The 18308-nt window shown below is 46.3% G+C and overlaps 1 protein-coding gene across 1 annotated transcript in view; it reads right to left on the bottom strand.

Annotated features, from left to right (window-relative positions):
* The window catches only part of SORL1 (sortilin related receptor 1), a 106971-nt gene extending 98457 nt beyond the window's left edge, over positions 1 to 8514 (bottom strand). The window contains exon 1 of the mRNA XM_058194380.1: positions 8030 to 8514. Within this exon, the coding sequence (XP_058050363.1) occupies positions 8030 to 8353 (324 nt within the window). The 5' untranslated portion in view covers positions 8354 to 8514. The remainder of the gene's footprint in view (positions 1 to 8029) is intronic.
* Positions 8515 to 18308: the final 9794 nt, after the last annotated feature.

Here is an 18308-nt window from a genome sequence, read left to right as displayed (position 1 = left end):
GTAAAAAAAAAATAATAACAAGGAAGGTGTTATCCTTAAGAGAAGAAGGGGATACCCCCCATTCATTCAGCTTTGCAGCGGCAGCCAAAAAAGCCAACACAATCCTAAATTGCATTCACAGAGGGATACAATCAAGATCAAGGGAGGTACTAATACCACTCTATAAAGCCCTAGTAAGACCACACCTAGACTACTGCATCCAGTTTTGGTCACCCCGCTATAAAAAAGATGTTGAGACTCTAGGAAAAGTGCAGAGGAGAGCAACCAGGATGATGAGGGGACCGGAGGCTAAAACATATGAAGAACGGTTGCAGGAACTGGGCCTGGCTAGTCTAGGGAAGAGAAGGACCAGGGGAGACAGGGTAGCATCTTCCAATATTTGAGGGGCTGCTACAGAGAGGAGCGGGTCAAGCTATTTTCCAAAGCACCTGAAGGCCAGGCAAGGAATAATGAATGGAAACTGACCAAGGAGAGATTCAACCTAGAAATGAGGAGGAACATTCTGACAGTGGGAACAATCAACCCATGGAACAGAAGTTGCCTTTGGAAGTTGTGGGAGCTTCATCACTTGAGGCTTTCAAGAAGAGATTGGACTGCCATTTGTCAGAAATGATGTAGGATCTCCTGCTTGGGCGGGGGGTTGGACTAGATGACCTATAAGGTCCCTTCCACATCTGTTAAATCTGTTAGGAAATCTGTTAGTCTCCCCACGTACTGAAGCTAACCTATGAATATTGTCGAAGTTCTTCAGAAATCTCTTCAACTGAGGAATATCTACAAGAACGGGCAAAAAAAATGCCAAGCATATTGTGTGGCATGTTACAAAGAAAGAGCTTTGATTGTACTGCTAGTTTAACTTTGTGGGGTCCTTTGGTGCTAGCACTGATGATGTTACCTAGCTTGGTAATGAAACATCTGCAAGAAAACCACTGAGCTCAAAGCACGCCAAAGACCTCACAGTTTGCCCTCTTCCTCCTCCTTCCCTTCTAGCATGGATGATGTTACCTAGTTTGGCAATGAAACATCTGCAAGAAAACCACCAAGACCAGAGAGCACCAAGAAGCCCCAAATTGAAGCCTTCGCAAAAAAAAAACTCTTCCATCAGGATCTTGAATTTGTTGATGTCCCCACAGACACCAGAGGTTGCCATAGCTCAATTTGTGTTCCAATAATCGTCAATTTGAGAATTGGCATCCTCCAAAGGAGCCGACAAATACGACATCTCTTCATATAAGACCAATGAAGTGATGGAGACCTGACAGGACTGTACCACTCTTGGGGGACGGGGGATGTGTTAAAGTGAATTTCTCTCTGCTGAATGGCTAAATCTTATTAATTGCTGTTTTTAATTGTTGTATGGTCTCCTTGGAAACAACCAGGAGTCATAACATAACATATAACATAACATCAGAGTTGGAAGGGACCTTGGAGGCCTTCTAGTCTAACCCCCTGCCCAGGCAGAAAACCCTACACCATCTCAGTCAGATGGTTATCCAGCAGTCCTTTGCAGATACTCAAGTATGGAAGAACCCTAAGCCAGCCAGCCAGCTAACCAACCCAATCATTCGTCTCAAAACTCCACCACCTTCTACTTTTCTTCTTCCCAACCTTGGGCAGAATTTTCGGATCACAAGAAGCCATGGTTTGCTTAAAATCTGTAGGGATTCTCAAACAGCCAGGTCATGGTTGTCCCAAAAGTGCTTTTTCCCAGTTGCCTCCTGAAAAAAAGCACCTTTGGGGCACGGTTTGCTTAATGATGGTTTACTGAATAAACAGCCCTTGGTTTGCATCCCTGCAATAAGCCAAGTAGAATCAAAAGAATTTGCATGAACAAACTTTAACTATGCAAAGTTTTGCCAGCATCGTTCTTCAACTGTTAAGACAGAACAGGAAGAGGTTTGATTGGACGTTGGTCTGGAGAGTAACAAAAATAAAAAAAACCTTAATTATTGACGTTTTTAATGTACAGATGTAAAAAGAGAGCACAAGAGAGTAAAATAAATAGCACTTGTGTTTCTCTTTCTGTTCAAGGAGAATTGGCACAGATTTCATTCTGCTTCTCAGTGCCTAACCTCTTCCCTGGGGCAAAATATTCCCTCCAAGGTTGAATTTCTTCATCTGTATAATCAGCATAATCATAAATCACCATCTCAGGCTTGAAGCAATAATGGCGAAAAGAAATCAGAATTACGGAAGCTAAATTCTGCCTGAGAATTAACTGCGGCAACAGCTGTAGGGAAGACGATGTGTCACATTCTAAACTCTGCAAAAGATTAATCTTTAATCCTTTTCTTCAAATTCAAGGCATTTCAGAGAGGTCACAGGAAACACTCGGCAGGCGACAGGAAACAGGAAAACAAGGAACTACGATTAGAATTAAGGACCACAGGTGACCAGCTATCCATTTTCATTACACTCCGGAAATTACGCTCACAAATCAACAAATGGTATCTCGTGGCTACATTCAGTTTAAGCAAAATATACGGCAAACTTGTGCCAAGCAGGTGCCATCCAGATGGGTTAGGACCAGAGGTGAAATTCAGCAGGTTCTGACAGATTCTGGAGAACCAGTAGCGGAAATTTTGAGCAGTTTGGAGAAGCGGCAAATACCACCTCTGCCGGCCCCAGAATGGGGTGAGAATGGACATTTTGCAGTATTCTTCCCCCGAAGTGAGGTGGGAATGGAGATTTTGCAGTATCCTGCAAAACCTATCCTCAACCTATGGGTCGGGACCCCGTTGCGGGTCGAATGACGATTTGCCAGGGGTCACCTAAGACCATCGGAAATATGGGAAGTATACTTGCGAGTCGAAGAATCGCGCTCCAATGGTTGACTCCACAAGCCAGCTGCAGGCTCTTCAAATCGCTAGCCGAATTCGGCTTCAGGCGCGATGAATTTAAAAAAGAGAGAAATCTTTGCTCTGATGTCTCCCTCTCAAGCCAGCTGCAATCACTCCCAATCGCTAGCCTAATCTGGCTTCAGGCGCCATAAACTTAATAGGGGAGGAGTCTCCGCTTTAATGCCTCCGTCCTCAAGGCAATCGCGAGCAGTTCAGATCGCTAGCCAGGCGCGATAAATTCAAAACAAAAATAATTTTACGGTTGGGGTCGCCACATCGTGGGGAATTGTATTAAAGGGGTCGCAGCACTAGAAAGGTTGAGAACCACTGATCTAAAAGGATACAGGATGGAGAAGGAAGCAACAAGCTTATGAATTCTTTTCTAATGACCGCTGTGGATTTCAGAAAACCGCTTGTCCTCACAATGCAAAATGCTCCCCTTGCAAAGGGCGGTCGGTCGGTCGGGCAAAAACACCTGAACATGCAAACAGCTGCTATCAACACACACACTGTTGACACAAGAGTTACCGCTGGAAAGCTTTTGAATAACAAGACCGAGCATTATAATGAAATCGCAAAGGGGGATTTCAGATTTGTTTTCTTCTTACAAAGGGCGCCTTCCCGTCCTTGTCGGTTTTGAGGCCTTTAAAAGAAAAAAGAAAATTCAAGCCCACGATTGATAACGAGGAACAACTCAAAAAGTTTTTCCACTTGAAAACACAGAAACGGCAAAGATAAACTGGGTAATTGTTTCTGATTGAGAAAAAGGTTAATGTTAGAATAGAATACTGCTGGAAGGGACCCTGGAGGTCTTCTAGTCCAGCCTGCTGGTCAGACAGGAGAACCTATATTATTTCAGATAAGCGGCTGTCTAGTTTCTTCTTAACAATCTCCAATGATGAAGCGTCCGCATTTTCTGCAGGCAAGCTGTTCCACTGGTTAATTGTCTTCTCTGTTAGGAAGTTTCTCCTTAAACCCAGGTTGCTTCTCTCTTTGGTTAGTTTCCAACCATTGTTTCTTGTCCTGCCCTCTGGTGCTTTGGAGAATAATTTGACCCCCCTCTTCTTTGTGTCAGCCCCTCAAATACTGGAATACTGCTATCACGTCACATCTAATTCTTCTTTTCTTTAGGCCAGCCAAACCTAAATCCTGTTTTTCCTGTTTTCCTGTTTTCATCTCCAAGCCTTTGATCATCTTAGTTGCTCTTCTCTGAACTTTTTCCAAAGTCTCAACATCTTTTCGGTAGCGCGGTGACCAAAATTGGTTGCAGTATTCCAGGTATGGCCTTACTAAGGCTGTATATAAAAGAGGAACTAATACTTCACGTGATCTTGATTCTGTGCCTCTGTTGATACCACCCAGGATTGTTATTAGGTGATCCAGTCTCATTTTGAACAAACAACTGAGCAAAAAAATAAAAAGAAGAAGCAACTCACATACCTAAAAATGTTCTCCACTATCTCTGGTGGCCCATATTTTATTATTTATTTGGGGTCTTCTTGAAAAGGTGACAATGGAGAACAGGGGTGACATGCTCCCGGTTCGGACCGGATAGCATGATCCGGTGGCGATCTTGGCTGGTGGTTCGGAGAACTCGTAGCAATCGCGGTGCAAGGCTCCGCCCACCTGTCGGGCTGTCATTACCTCCTGGTTTTTAAACAGGAAGTAATGTGTTCTGTACCCTCTGCGCATGCGCAGAAAGCTTTTGTGCATGTGCAAAGGGTGGGAGCCCACATGTGACGCATGCACTTCCGAACCGGTAAGGAAGGTAAGCAGATTTTACCCCTGATAAAGGTAAAGGTTCCCCTCGCACATATGTGCTAGTCATTCCCGACTCTAGGGGGCGGTGCTCATCTCCGTTTCAAAGCCGAAGAGCCAGCGCTGTCCAAAGACGTCTCCATGGTCATGTGGCCGGCATGACTCAACGCCAAAGGCGCAGGGAACGCTGTTCCCTTCCCACCAAAGGTGGTCCCTATTTTTTCTACTTGCATTTTTACGTGCTTTCGAAACTGCTAGGTTGGCAGAAGCTGGGACAAGTAACGGGAGCTCACCCCGTTACACGGCAGCACTAGGGATTCGAACCGCTGAGCTGCCGACCTTTCGATCAACAAGCTCAACGTCCTAGCCCCTGAGCCACCCCTGATAGAGACATCCTAAAGTAAAGAACTGAACATGCTGAAACATCCTGATGTCTTTCTGGTCAGTTTTGCTCCCTTCATTATCCTGCAAACAAGATACCAAAGGCAGGAAATAATAAAATAATAAGAAGAAGCCATTTTGAATTGACAAGATTTGTGGCTTGTGGTTTTAAAAAAGAAGGCAATGTTTTTTGACCCGGGCTAGGGGGATAGAAATCATCTTAATCTGGATTATCTTGCAGGAACCTCAAGAGCACCTTCAAGCAAACAGAAGATCCATTGTACTCTTCACACCATCTTTCTTAAAAAAATAGTGGTGGCCATTTCTGATAATAGTTCCAACTGCCTAATTAGAAATGCGAGGAACTCTTTCATTTCAGCAGTGAATTGCGGTTCCTCACAACTCTTATTTTTTTAGAAGCCTTCCTTTAAATTTAAAGATGTTGTTGTTGTTAGTCGCAAAGTCGTGTCCGACCCATCGCGATCCCCTGGACAATGTTCCTCCAGGCCTTCCTGTCCTCTTATCATCCTCTGGAGTCCATTTAAGCTCACGCTGACTGCTTCAGTGACTCCATCCAGCCACGTCATTCTCTGTCGTCCCTTTCTTCTTTTGCCCTCCATCGTTCCCAGCATTAGGCTCTTCTCCAGGGAGTTCTTCCTTCTCATTAGGTGGCCAAAGTATTTTGAGTTTCATCTTTAGGACCTGGCCTTCTAAAGAACAGTCAGGGTTGATCTCCTCTAGGACTGACCAGTTGGATCACCTTGCAGTCTAAGGGACTCGCAGGAGTCTTCTCCAGCACCAGAGTTCAAAGGCCTCAATTCTTTGGCCCTCAGCCTTCCTTATGGTCCAACTTTCACAGCCATACATTGTAACTGGGAAAACCAGAGCCTCGACTATACACACTTTTGTTGGCAGGGTGATGTCTCTGCTTTTTAGAATGCTGTCTAGATTTGCCATAGCTTTCCTCCCCAGGAGGAAGCGTCTTTTGATTTCTTGGCTGCAGTCCCCATCTGCAGTGATCTTGGAGCCCAGGAAAATAAAACCTGTCCCTCCGTCCATTTCTTCCCCATTTAAAGATAATTTAAAGGTAGCTCCCTTTCAAACTCACATCAGCTGTTATGTCATGGAGAAAGAGGAGAAGGTTGGGACTTAAGGTCTCTTATGGACTCAACATAGACAACATATGTTGATAGCTCAGTAAAAGGCAAACGGGCTTGTCTAGGTAGGAGGTGGAGAAGTTTGGAGAAGACACCCCTGTGGTTCTTGCATGAGGAGTTCGAGCCACGCACAAATGGATGACAACCATGGATTTCATCGTTCGCGAAGACGAGGAAGATCCAGAAGCTACATCAGCGTTGAGGTTCAGTGGGAACCAACCAAGCTCCCAATACTGTTCGCTGTGGTTGATGGAAATATCAGCACCTTCTGGGTCTGTGAAGATTTTTCGATCATCTAGGTCCCGGTGGCCCCATAGATGCTTCTCCAAAAGACAACTTGGACCTTCTCGGTTTTGGCTTTGAAAAACGTTTCGCTCCTCATCCGAGAAGCTTCTTCGGTTCCAGCTGTCTGGTGGCAAAATACCAGAACTGGAGAAGCGGTCTCGGAGGAGAAGCAAAACATTTTTCAGAAACATTTCATTTTCGCCTTTCAGGAAAGCACCTTCGGCGCTCAAACCTGGATAGCTGCAAGTTGCGACACAAACCACAAGAGTCCTGACAGGAACTGTTTGCAAACAACGGTTTGCAAACAAGCCTGGCAAATGAGTCGCATCAAAACTGGGATTTCCAGTTCTTCCTAACAGGCCAGAAACAGACCGTGAAGTCCATCTGCAAAGCAGGCTTGATGTGCACTGATTTTTCAGGCCTCCCCCCCCCTTTCTCCCCCCCCCCACACCAGAAGAAACCCGACAACCCGCTTGGTCCAAGGTGGTCCCTCAGGACCCCTGTCTAAACAACCTTTGTGATGTCCCTCTTCCACTGCACCCTCGACCAAGGATTTTACCATTAAATCTCTGCAGGCCGGCAGATTCTCACCCTGCCTGCCCCCCATCACTGCTACTCATTCTAATTTCCTACCCTCCCCCTCAAGTCACTTGATTGATCCCCCCCTCCCTCCTGAAAGATAAAGTAGCTAGCCTCCTCCGCTAGGTAGGTAAGGTAGCTCATTTCTGGGGGAAGCTGCAAAGGGCAAACCAAGCCTCCCTCCTCAATGAAGGCACCAGCCAAGGGGAGGGGAGGGGGGGGAAAGAGGGGACCCTGAATTGTGGTTCGCCTTCCCGCAAGCATCGCTGGCTACCCCCTTCCACCCCTCAAAAAAAAAAACCAACCCTCGCTGGCGCCAACACCACAGTGGGGAGGGGGAGTTTTGCAAGTGAGGAGGGGGAGTTTGCAAGTGGTGAGGGGGGATTTGCAAGTGGAGAAGGGGAGTTTTGCAAGTGGGGAGGGGGGATTTGCTAGTGGGGAGGGGGAGTTTGCAAGTGGGGAGACGGTTTTTGGCAAGGGGAGGGGGATTTCAGTGGAGACAGGGTTTTGCAAGGAGAGGGGAATTTGCAAGTGAGGAGGGGAGTTTTGCAAGTGGGAGGGGGATTTGCTAGTGGGAGGGGAGTTTGCAAGTGGAGAGGCGGTTTTGGCAAGGGGAGGGGGATTTCAGTGGAGACAGGGTTTTGCAAGGAGAGGGGAATTTGCAAGTGGGAGGGGAGTTTCGAAGGAGGATTTGTCCAAGTGGGAGGGGTTTGCAAGGAGAGGATTTTACAAGGAGGGAAGGGGGAGTTTGGCAAGCGGGGGAGTTTGGCAAGCGGGGGAGGGGGGAGTTGGCAAGTGGCGGCCAAGGGGATCTTCCAAGGACGTTTCCGTGGGGACCCCCCCCCCTCTTCCTTTTCGCTCGCCCCCCCCCCAGGAGCAAAAACTGGGATTGAGGCCAGCTTGGGGTGGGTGGGTGGGGGGAAGCCAGGAAAAACGGGAGAGGCGAAGGGGAGGCCAGCCGAAGAGGGTCGCGGCGCGGCAGAGCAGCTCAGGAGCAGGCAGAGATGCCCGTCCGGGGAGACGGCTCACCTGGCCGTACACCTTCACCGGCTCCTCCTGCGGTGGCGGCGGCGCTGGCGGCGGCGGCTGGGCGCTCCTTCTCTTCCTCGGAGGCTGCCCGGAGCCGGGGGGATCCTGAGCTTGCAGCCGCGCAAAGCCCCGATCCTGGGGCCGCGAGGTCAGGGCGCGATGCAACAGCAGGCTGCTCCGAGGAGGAGGAGCGGCGGAGGCAGAGGCGGAGGGCGGCCGGTGGGACCCCGCCAGCAGCAGCACCACCAGCAGCGCCAGCAACGGCAGCAGCGGCCGAAGGGCGGCCGGAGCAAAGCCGGGCTTCCCGCTGCCGCCTGTCGCCATGTTCCTCGCTTTGCTCCGCCGGCTTTGCGCGCTCGGCAGCGGCCAAGTGGGGCGCCGCCGCCCGGAGAGAATGTGCCAAGGGATGCTCGGCTCCGGCGCGCGCCACGGAGGAGCCCCCGGGGCTGCAGGCAGGCAGGCAGGCGCCGCGCCCGGACGGGGCAACCCCCCCCTCCCCGCCTTGGCCGCCCCCGCCGCCGCGCCCGCGCACCCCCCCTCCCTCCCACCCGCGCCCGGCCGCGGAAGGAAGGCGAGCCACGCGTGGGCGACCAGGAGGCGGCTCTGCGCACGGGGGCGCGCCCGCGCGGCCCGACCCAAAGGCGGGAGCGCGCTGAGCTCTGGCCACGCACTTTCTTCTGATCTGAACTGATTTTCTTTCCTTCCTTCCTTCCTTCCTTCCTTCCCTCCCTTCCTTCGTCTCTATACTCCTTCCTTCCTTCCCTCCCTCCTTCCCTTCCTCCCTTCCTTCCTTTTCTCTATATTCCTTCCTTTCTTATATCTATACTCCTTCCTTCCCTCCTTCCTTGCCTCTATACTCTTTCCTTCTTTCCTTCCTTCCTTCCTTCCTTCCTTCCTTCCTTGTCACTATTCTTCCTTCCTTCCTTCCCTACCTCCTTCCTTCCTCCCTCCCTCCCTTCCTTCATCTCTATACTCCTTCCTTCCTTCACTCCTCCTTCCTTCCTCCCTTTCTTCCTTGTCTCTCTACTCCTTCCTTCCTTCCTTCCTTGTCTCTATACACCTTCCTTCCTTCCTTCCTTGTCTCTATACACCTTCCTTCCTTCACTCCTCCTTCCTTCCTCCCTCCCTTGCCTCTATACTCCTTTCTTCCCTCCTTCCTTCCTCCCTCCCTTCCTTGTCACTATATTCCTTCGTCCCTCCCTTCCTTCCTTATCTCTATACCCCTTCATTCCTTCCTTCCTTCCTTCCTTCCTGCTTTCCTTCCTTGTCTCTATATTCCTTCCTTCCTTCCTTCCCTCTATACTCCTTCCTTCCTTGCTTCTTCCTCTTCCCTTCCCTCCCTCCCTCCATTCTTCCCTCCCTTCCTTTTTTTCTCAGAAGGAAAGGGGAACCACATGACAAACACACACGCACAAACCCTCAAGAGGATAGGAGTGCAAACCAGGTGTGCTACATCTAAAGCACGCTCAGATCATCTTGGCGCTTTCTGCCTCCCCTCTACTGCAAGTGGGAAACTCTGGGTTTGGCTGGCTTGTGGGCTACAACAGCTGCTTCCCTTTGATGAATCACCCACATCTGGATTGTTACCGCACTGCTGCTGGCTGCAAGAAACATTAGGTGAGGTCACCATTCTGCAGCCAAAATCTCTTGCAGGCCACAAACGGGCCCACTTGTTGGTGGCTTATTTTATGGCTTGGCTGCTGTGCCTGGCTTTGGGGTTCCGATGGAGAGCTGATACCGAAGCACCAAATCCCGAAAAGGTTTTACCAGCCTGGGCCAGAGGTGATGGCAGTTTGCTAGATGTCCTTAAAAGCTCTGGAGAAGGTCATATAGTGCTCTGCAAAGGCGGCCTGGGATAAGGGAAGGGATCTTGGAGGTCTTCTAGTCCAACCCCCTGCTCGGAAAGGAAACCCTATACCATTTCAGACAAATTGTTATGCAATCTCTTCTTAAAAACTTCCACTGTTAAAGCATCCACAACTTCTGGAGCCAAGTTGTTCCACTGATTAATTGTTCTTACTGTCAGGAAATTTCTGCTTAGTTCTAGGTTGCTCCTCTCCTTGATTAGTTTCCACCCATTGCTTCTTGTTCTACCCTCAGGTGCTTTGGAGAATAGCTTGACTCCCTCTTCTTTGGGGCAGCCCCTGAGATATTGGAACATTGCTATATTGTCTCCCCTAGTTCTTCTTTTCATTAAACTAGACATACCCAGTTCCTGCAACCGTTCTTGATATGTTTTAGCCTCCAGTCCCCTAATCATCTTTGTTGCTCTTCTCTGCGCTCTTTTTAGAGACCTCCTTATGCATCTTCTCAACTTCATCCATAGGGATGGTGTGGACTCCTCTCAACCTCACTGCTCTCGTGCTGAACGCTCCCCCCCCCCGCCCCAGAGTTTGCTCATGGCATTTATTGCTTACCTGGGGATAATGAGACTCATCCTCCTTTGACAAGGAAACAGGTAATCTTCCAATTGATAAACCAAAAGGTCAAGAAAGGATGTGACTTGGAATTTAGAATCGAAGTCCAGACCGATGTCATTTTCAAGGGTTTGTAAGTCATCAGCTCGAAAGAGAAAGTCTATAGATCCGTGTTGCCCAACCTTGACCATTGGAAGATGTGTAGACTTGAATTCCCAGAATATTCTGAGAGTTGGACTCCACGCATCTTAAAATGGCTAAGTTTGGGAGGCAATGATCTTATAGATACTCTCACAGCCAGGCATCTTCTGGGACCAATTTTAATCACTGACATTTGGCCAAGAGCAGTCTGTTTAATGTTCTTCCAGTTCTTATCCCTTTTTAAGAGAAAAATTAAGAGAAATTGCAGGACTGCATCAGAAGATGTTTTGTTTTTCCACTTCTGTTTTGGAGATGGTATGATCCAGGCCTCCATTGGAATAGAATAGAATAGAACAGAACAGAACAGAACAGAACAGAATAGAATAGAATTTTTTATTGGCCAATTGTGATTGGACACACAAGGAATTTGTTTTTGGTGCATACACTCTCAGTACTGATACATAAAAGAAAAGATACGTTCATCAAGAATCACAAGGTACAACACTTAATGATACTCATAGGCTACAAATAAGCAATCAGGAAACAATATCAATATAAATCTTAAGGATACAAGCAACAAAGTTACAGTCATAAGTGGAAGGAGATGGGTGATGGGAACGATGAGAAGATTAATAGTAGTGCAGACTTAGTAAATAGTTTGACAGTATTGAGGGAATTATTTATTTAGCAGAGTGATGGAGTTTGGGAAGAAACTGTCCTTGTGTCTAGTTGTTCTGGTGTGAGTGCTCTATAGCGTCGTTTTGAGGGTAGGAGTTAAAACAGTTTATGTCCAGGATATGAGGGATCTGTAAATATTTTCACAGCCCTCTTTTTGACTCGTGCAGTATACAGGTCCTCAATGGAAGGCAGGTTGGTAGCCACTGTTTTTTCCGCAGTTCTAATTATCCTCTGAAGTCTGTGTCTTTCTTGTTGGGTTGCAGAACCAAATCAGACAGTTATAGGGATGCAGATGACAGACTCAATAATTCCTCTGTAGAACTGAATCAGCAGCTCTTTGGGCAGTTTGAGCTTTCTGAGTTGGTGCAGAAAGAACATTCTTTGTTGTGCTTTTTTGATGACGTTTTTGATGTTGGATCTCCATTTAAATCTTGCAATATGGTAGAACCTAGAAATCTGAAGGTCTCTACTGTTGATACTGTGTTGTCCAGTATTGCAAGAGGTGGAAGTATGGAAGGGTTTCTCCTAAAGCGTACCACCATTTCTACTGTTTTGAGTGTGTTCAGTTCCAGATTGTTCTGGTTGCACCAAGAGGCTAATTGTTCAACCTTCCGTCTGTATGCGGATTCATCGTCTCAAATGAAACCGATCACTGTTGTGTCATCTGCAAACCTCAGTAGTTTAACAGATGGATCGTTTGAAATGCAATCATTAGTATACAGAGAGAAGTGGGGAGAGCACACAGCCTTGGGGGGCTCCTGTGCTAATTGTACAGGTATCTGATGTGATCCTGCTTAGTTTCACCTGCTGCTTCCTGTTTGTAGGAAAGTCAAATAAAGCTATTTAAGAATCTTTTTTTTTTTTGTACGGATGGGAAGTTGAACATCATGGCTTCTTCCCAAAGTAATTGAGAAACTAAGCCTTTCCTCGGGACATGTTCAGAGTTACAGTCCTTCAGAGGAACAGCTGTAGCTGTATTCCCATTCAGTCATAATGTGGCTGCCTTTCTTATCTTGCTGTCCTCCAGATGTCGTAGACTGAATTCTGTGAATTCTTAGCCAGATTGAGAAACATGTTATAATGACTTTGTAATGACTCGAATTAATGCTTCAATGCTTTTTAGTGTTTTAATGGCTTTTCCTGTTTTTATTGTTTTTAAAGATTTTAATTGCATTACATGTTTCTGAATTGTCAGCCGTCCAGAGTCGTTTGCTGAAATGGGTGGCTATAGAAATCAAATCAAATCAATACTGCACAACACAACACAACACAACACAGTAATTCTGGAGTATAATTCTGGAAGCTGAGATCCAGAAGTCCTGGAGATCACCAAGTTGGGGAAGGACAGCTTTGCAGGATGCACAAAGAATGTTGTGTTGGTGGTGATCTTGCATACTTAGCTGCGATGCTGCAATATCAGTTTTGCTACCAGTTCGCAAAGTAGAATGTGCGCGCATAGCCTTTTGTGCATGGGCAGAGCATCAAAAACAGGATGTGATGACGTCTGGGTGGGTGGGCGGAGCCTCCTGCAGCAGCCGCCACCGGTTCGCGCAAACCGGCTGAATACCACCAATGTGTAATATGTAGGATTGGAAGTGGTCCGAAACGAAGGCTTCGGTGTTATTATTATGTTTTTTTTAATTGAGGACACCAAGCGAATACTGTGGAAAACCTTTCCTTTTGATTGGTTTTACATAGCTGAAATAAGTCCCGGGTGGGGCTTATCTCTTTGATCAAAAAGTCAGTACAAGAAGTCCTTGGCGTATGACCGCAATTCAGCTCTAAATTTCCGTTGCTAACCAAGACGGTTGTTAATTGAGTCGCATCCCATTTCATAACCCTTTTGCCAGGAATAGAATGGAAAAATGGAAGGGAGGGGAAGGGAAGGGAAGAGAAATAGATATTGGAATGAAGAAGAGAAGAGAAGGAAGAGAATATGGGGAAGGGAAGAGAAGAGAAGAGAGGAGAGGAGAGGAGAAGAGAAGAGAAGAGAAGAGAAGAGAAGAGAAGAGAAGGAAGAGAATATGGGGAAGGGAAGAGAAGAGAAGAGAAGAGAAGAGAGGAGAGGAGAGGAGAGGAGAGGAGAGGAGAAGAGAAGAGAAGAGAAGAGAAGAGAAGAGAAGAGAAGAGAAGAGAAATAGATATTGATATTGATATTGGAATGAAGAATAGAATAGAATTGACTTTGCTTGTCGGAAACTCCCTAAGGAGGTCAGATTCACAGGACCCTGGGATGGCACAACCATCATAAATCCATGCTGGTTCCCCAAGCGCCTGAATTTTGATCAGGTGATTGTGGAGAATTGGCAATGATCATAAGTGTGCTGAATCGGTCATTGGTTGCTTTTTTCGGTGCCATCGCACTTGTGAATGGTCCCTAAAGGAATGGTTGTAATTCAAGGGCTTCCCAGTGATGAAATTCAAATCTTTTTACTACCGATTCTGTGGGTGTGGCTTGGTGGGCGTGGCTTGGTGGGTATGGCAGGGGAAGGATACTGCAAAATCTCCATTCCCACCCCAATCCAGGGGAAGGATACTGCAAACTCCCCATTCCCTCCTCACTCCTAGGGGAAGGATACTGCAAAATCTCCATTCCCACCCAACTCTGGGGCCTAGCCAGATGTGGCATTTGCTGGTTCTCCGAACGGCTCAAAATTTCCGCTACCAGTTCTCCAGAACCTGTCACAACCTGCTGGATTTCACCCCTGGGGCTACCGTACTGGATATTTAGCTCAAAAAGCTCGGTGTCCATGGGAAGAGAGGCCAAAGAGAATCTTCCCCAGATGACCAGATTTTTGAGAGGCCCTTTGGAGCTGCCGTCTCCTCCATTTGGAACAAATTAGCAGGCTTTGGTTTGGTGCCATGTCTCCATAGGTGGGCACAGAATTAGCCAGTCATTGCTTTAATCTTTTCCTGTTTCTGCCATCTGGCCGAGTTTCCTTGGCTCATAATCCCAAGGACAGAAGTGATGTTTCTCCCCCCCTCCCTCAAATCTTGGATCGTATTGTTAATATCAACAGAAGGCCACTTCCTAAGTCATAAGGCAGCAATATATCCGAAAGAGACACATTACCGTTAAGATCTGCAAAACGGAGCAGAAATCTTTGGACTGGAAGCACACAAACACACACACACACACACACACACACACACACACACACACACACACAAATCCTAAAGTGGATCCCTCATGTTGTAGAACCGATTGTGGATATATCTGCAACATCTGATATCTGTGGTCTTTTTCGTAGATGTTTCAGCTTCTAATTCGGGGGCGCTATCCGTGTTTGCTATCACGTGATTTTCTTATAGTACAGTATTTACTGCCACGCAGCGTGAATTCAGGGCACCCTACGTGAAATTTGGACTCCAAAGCAGGATAAAAACAATATTGAATCTCTCTGGTCCTTCGGGCTTTGTTGTTGTTGTTAGTTGCGAAGTTGTATCCGACCCATCGCAACCCCATGGACAATGTTCCTCCAGGCCTTCATGTCCTCTACCATCCTCTGGAGTCCATTGAAGCTCTCACTGACTGCTTCAGTGACTCCATCCAGCCACTTCATTCTCTGTCATCCCCTTCATCTTTTGCCCTCCATCATTCCCAGCTTGGGGTTTGAGGAGACTGAATTTCAGGGACAGCCAAGAAAAGAAATAAATTGATCGTCGGACAAATCAACCCAGCGTTCTCGCTCAAGATCAGGCTCACATTTTGGATGCATTATCCAAAGATCAAGATCTGAAGAAGTCTATAACAGGGGTCTCCAACGTTGGCCACTTTTAAGACTTGTGGACTTCAACTCCCAGAATAAAGCTGGCTGAGGAACTCTGGGAGTTGAAGTCCACAAGTCTTAAAGTGGCCAAGGTTGGAGACCGCCTGGTCTATAATATTTGGGGAGATGGAAGGGAAGAGAAGGGTAGGAGCTACCCCAGGGTGGCTGTTACAAGGGTGATGAGTGCCCTGTTAGAAGATCTGAAGGACAAAGTTAGGGACAGATCCTCCTGAAGAAGATTTATCTGTGGGATCATAGCTGACACCGACTTGATGGCGCATCATCCATCAATCCATCCAATTCAGGGCAGGCGGTGTTTTAGAAGATGAGCTCAAGGGGAATTTCAGAAAGAAATGAAGTCTTTAAACCAAAGACTTCTGTTTATATATTCTCAGACTCTTTTTTTATTATTATTTGAGATCTGTAGATAATGAAACTAAATATTATTTCAAGCTCTTCTGGGACAACCTGACCTGAATTTGGTTCGCTTGAGATGAGGAAACGCTGATCAACCACACACTGATGCAGTTAAATGGGGCTCGTAATCTTTTATTTATTCATCAAAACACGCAAGCCTGGGATTTCCAAAGGGAAATTCGCCCCCGTGGGGTTTTAGTCTCCTGTAATTAACCCCTCTCTCTGTGTGCGCATGGATTTCAAACTTCTTTTTTTTTTAAAAGCACCTTTGCATGAATCAGTTCCCATCCTCAAACAGATGTGAGAGACTGTGGGAAGCTGCAGATTTGACATTGGGGTTTGAGTTAGGATCTTCAAGGTGAGTTGGGCCCAGTGGTTAAGGCACCATGCTTGAAAGCAAGAGACAGTGAGTTCTAGTCCCACCTTAGGCATGAAAACCAGCTGGGTGACTAGGCCGATCACAAGGAGATCGTGAGTTCTAGTCCTGCCTTACATGTGAAAGCTGGCTGGGTGACTTTGGGCCAATCACCAGGAGACAGTGAGTTCTTGTCCCACCTTAGGCATGAAAACCAGCTTGTGTGACGAGGCCAATCACCAGGAGATGGTGAGTTCTAGTCCTGCCTTAGGCACAAAAGCTGGCTGGGTGATTTTGGGCCATTCATTCTCTCTCTCAGCTCAACCTCCTCACAGGGTTGTTGTTGTGGGGAAAATAGGGGGAGGAAGGTCTGTTGGGTAGGCCACTGTTTTGAGTTATTTGTAAAAATAATAAGAGCGGGAGATAAATAAACAAACAGCCAGCCAGCCAGCCAGACAAACAAATTTGTTTGTCTGGGCCTCTGTGGCTCAGACTGCTAAGACAGTCTGTTATTAACAGCAGCTGCTTGCAATTACTGCAGGTTCAAGTCCCACCAGGCCCAAGGTTGACTCAGCCAGGTAAAATGAGGACCCAGATTGTTGGGGCCAATAAAAGTTGACTTTGTATATAATATACAAATGGATGAAGACTACTGCTTGACACAGTGCAAGCCGCCCTGAGTCTTTGGAGAAGGGCGGGATATAAATGCAAATAAAAATAAATAAATAAATAAAGCAGGGCTCCGCAGCTAGAATTGTGTTTGCACAAACCTGGAAAAGTGAAGAGATTCGTACAGAGGAGAATATGATGAGGAAAATATTAGAATGTGCAGAAATGAATAGATTAACACTGGCAATTAAAGACAAAGAACAAACTGGTTATTATGCAATATGGAAAACATTTTATCGATGGTTAGAGGACAAATGTAAAAATTAGAAATAAAAGTAGATGAGTAGAATATAGAAAATAAGTCAATAGAGTTAACCAAATTAAGAAGAGGATGGAAAGTATCAGATATTTAATGTACTGGTATTAAGCTAAGAATAGATTAAACAATGAATACGATTGTAAATTTTAACATTTATTGCACAGACATTTGTACCCAGACGACACACTGTTTAATGGAAGATGGATTATTTGTACTAAAAGAAAATGTAAAAAAAATATTAAAAAATAAATAAAGCAGGAGTGTCTTATTTTTCCAGGAATGAAGATCTGTTTTCCCGTTCTGGTTGGCAGCTGAGTGAATAGAATAGAATAGAATAGAATTTTTTTATTGGCCAAGTGTGATTGGACACACAAGGAATTTGTCTTGGTGCATATGCTCTCAGTGTACATAAAAGAAAAGATACGTTCATCAAGGTACAACATTTACAACACAATTGATGGTCAATATATCAATATAAATCATAAGGATTGCCAGCAACAAGTTATAGTCATACAGTCATAAGTGGAAAGAGATTGGTGATGGGAACTATGAAACGATTAATAGTAGTGCAGATTCAGTAAATAGTTTGAAAGTGTTGAGGGAATTATTTGTTTAGCAGAGTGATGGCCTTCGGGAAAAAACTGTTCTTGTGTCTAGTTGTTCTGGTGTGCAGTGCTCTATAGCGTCATTTTGAGGGTAGGAGTTGAAACAGTTTATGTCCAGGATGCGAGGGATCTGTAAATATTTTCACGGCCCTCTTCTTGATTCGTGCAGTATACAGGTCCTCAATGGAAGGCAGGTTGGTAGCAATTATTTTTTCTGCAGTTCTAATTATCCTCTGAAGTCTGTGTTTTTCTTGTTGGGTTGCAGAACCGAACCAGACAGTTATAGAGGTGCAAATGACAGACTCAATAATTCCTCTGTAGAATTGGATCAGCAGCTCCTTGGGCAGTTTGAGCTTACTGAGTTGGCGCAGAAAGATCATTCTTTGTTGTCCTTTTTTAATGATGTTTTTGATGTTAGCTGTTCATTTGAGATCTTGCGATATGATAGAACCCAGAAATTTGAAGGTTTCTACTGTTGATATTGTGTTGTCAAGTATTGTGAGAGGTGGAAGTATGGAAGGGTTTCTCCTAAAGTCTACCACCATTTCTACGGTTTTGAGTGTGTTCAGTTCCAGATTGTTTTGGTTGCACCACAAGGCTAGTCGTTCGACCTCTTGTCTATATGCGGATTCGTCATTGTCTCGAATGAGACCAATCACTGTTGTGTCATCTGCGAACTTCAGTAGCTTAACAGATGGATCATTGGAGATGCAGTCATTGGTATACAGAGAGAAGAGAAGTGGGGAGAGCACACAGCCTTGGGGGGCCCCTGTGCTAATTGTGCAGAGCCTTTTGTAAAAGTTTGGGTTGGGTCTGGGCCCTGGAGGCAGAGGGAGAGGCCATCACTGGGCCACTGCTAAGGCAGGCAGTCGGGGGGGGGGGAAATGTAGTCCTGGCAAAATCGGAAAGTGCTGTGTTAACCGATAGCCTGGGAAAAGAGATCGTATTGTTCCTCCTGGTGTCGTTAA

The sequence above is a fragment of the Ahaetulla prasina genome, chromosome 9, assembly GCF_028640845.1.
Source record: "Ahaetulla prasina isolate Xishuangbanna chromosome 9, ASM2864084v1, whole genome shotgun sequence".
Lineage (NCBI taxonomy): Eukaryota > Metazoa > Chordata > Lepidosauria > Squamata > Colubridae > Ahaetulla > Ahaetulla prasina.
Note: the sequence above shows the minus strand (reverse complement) of the source record. Positions and strands in the feature narration are given on the sequence as shown.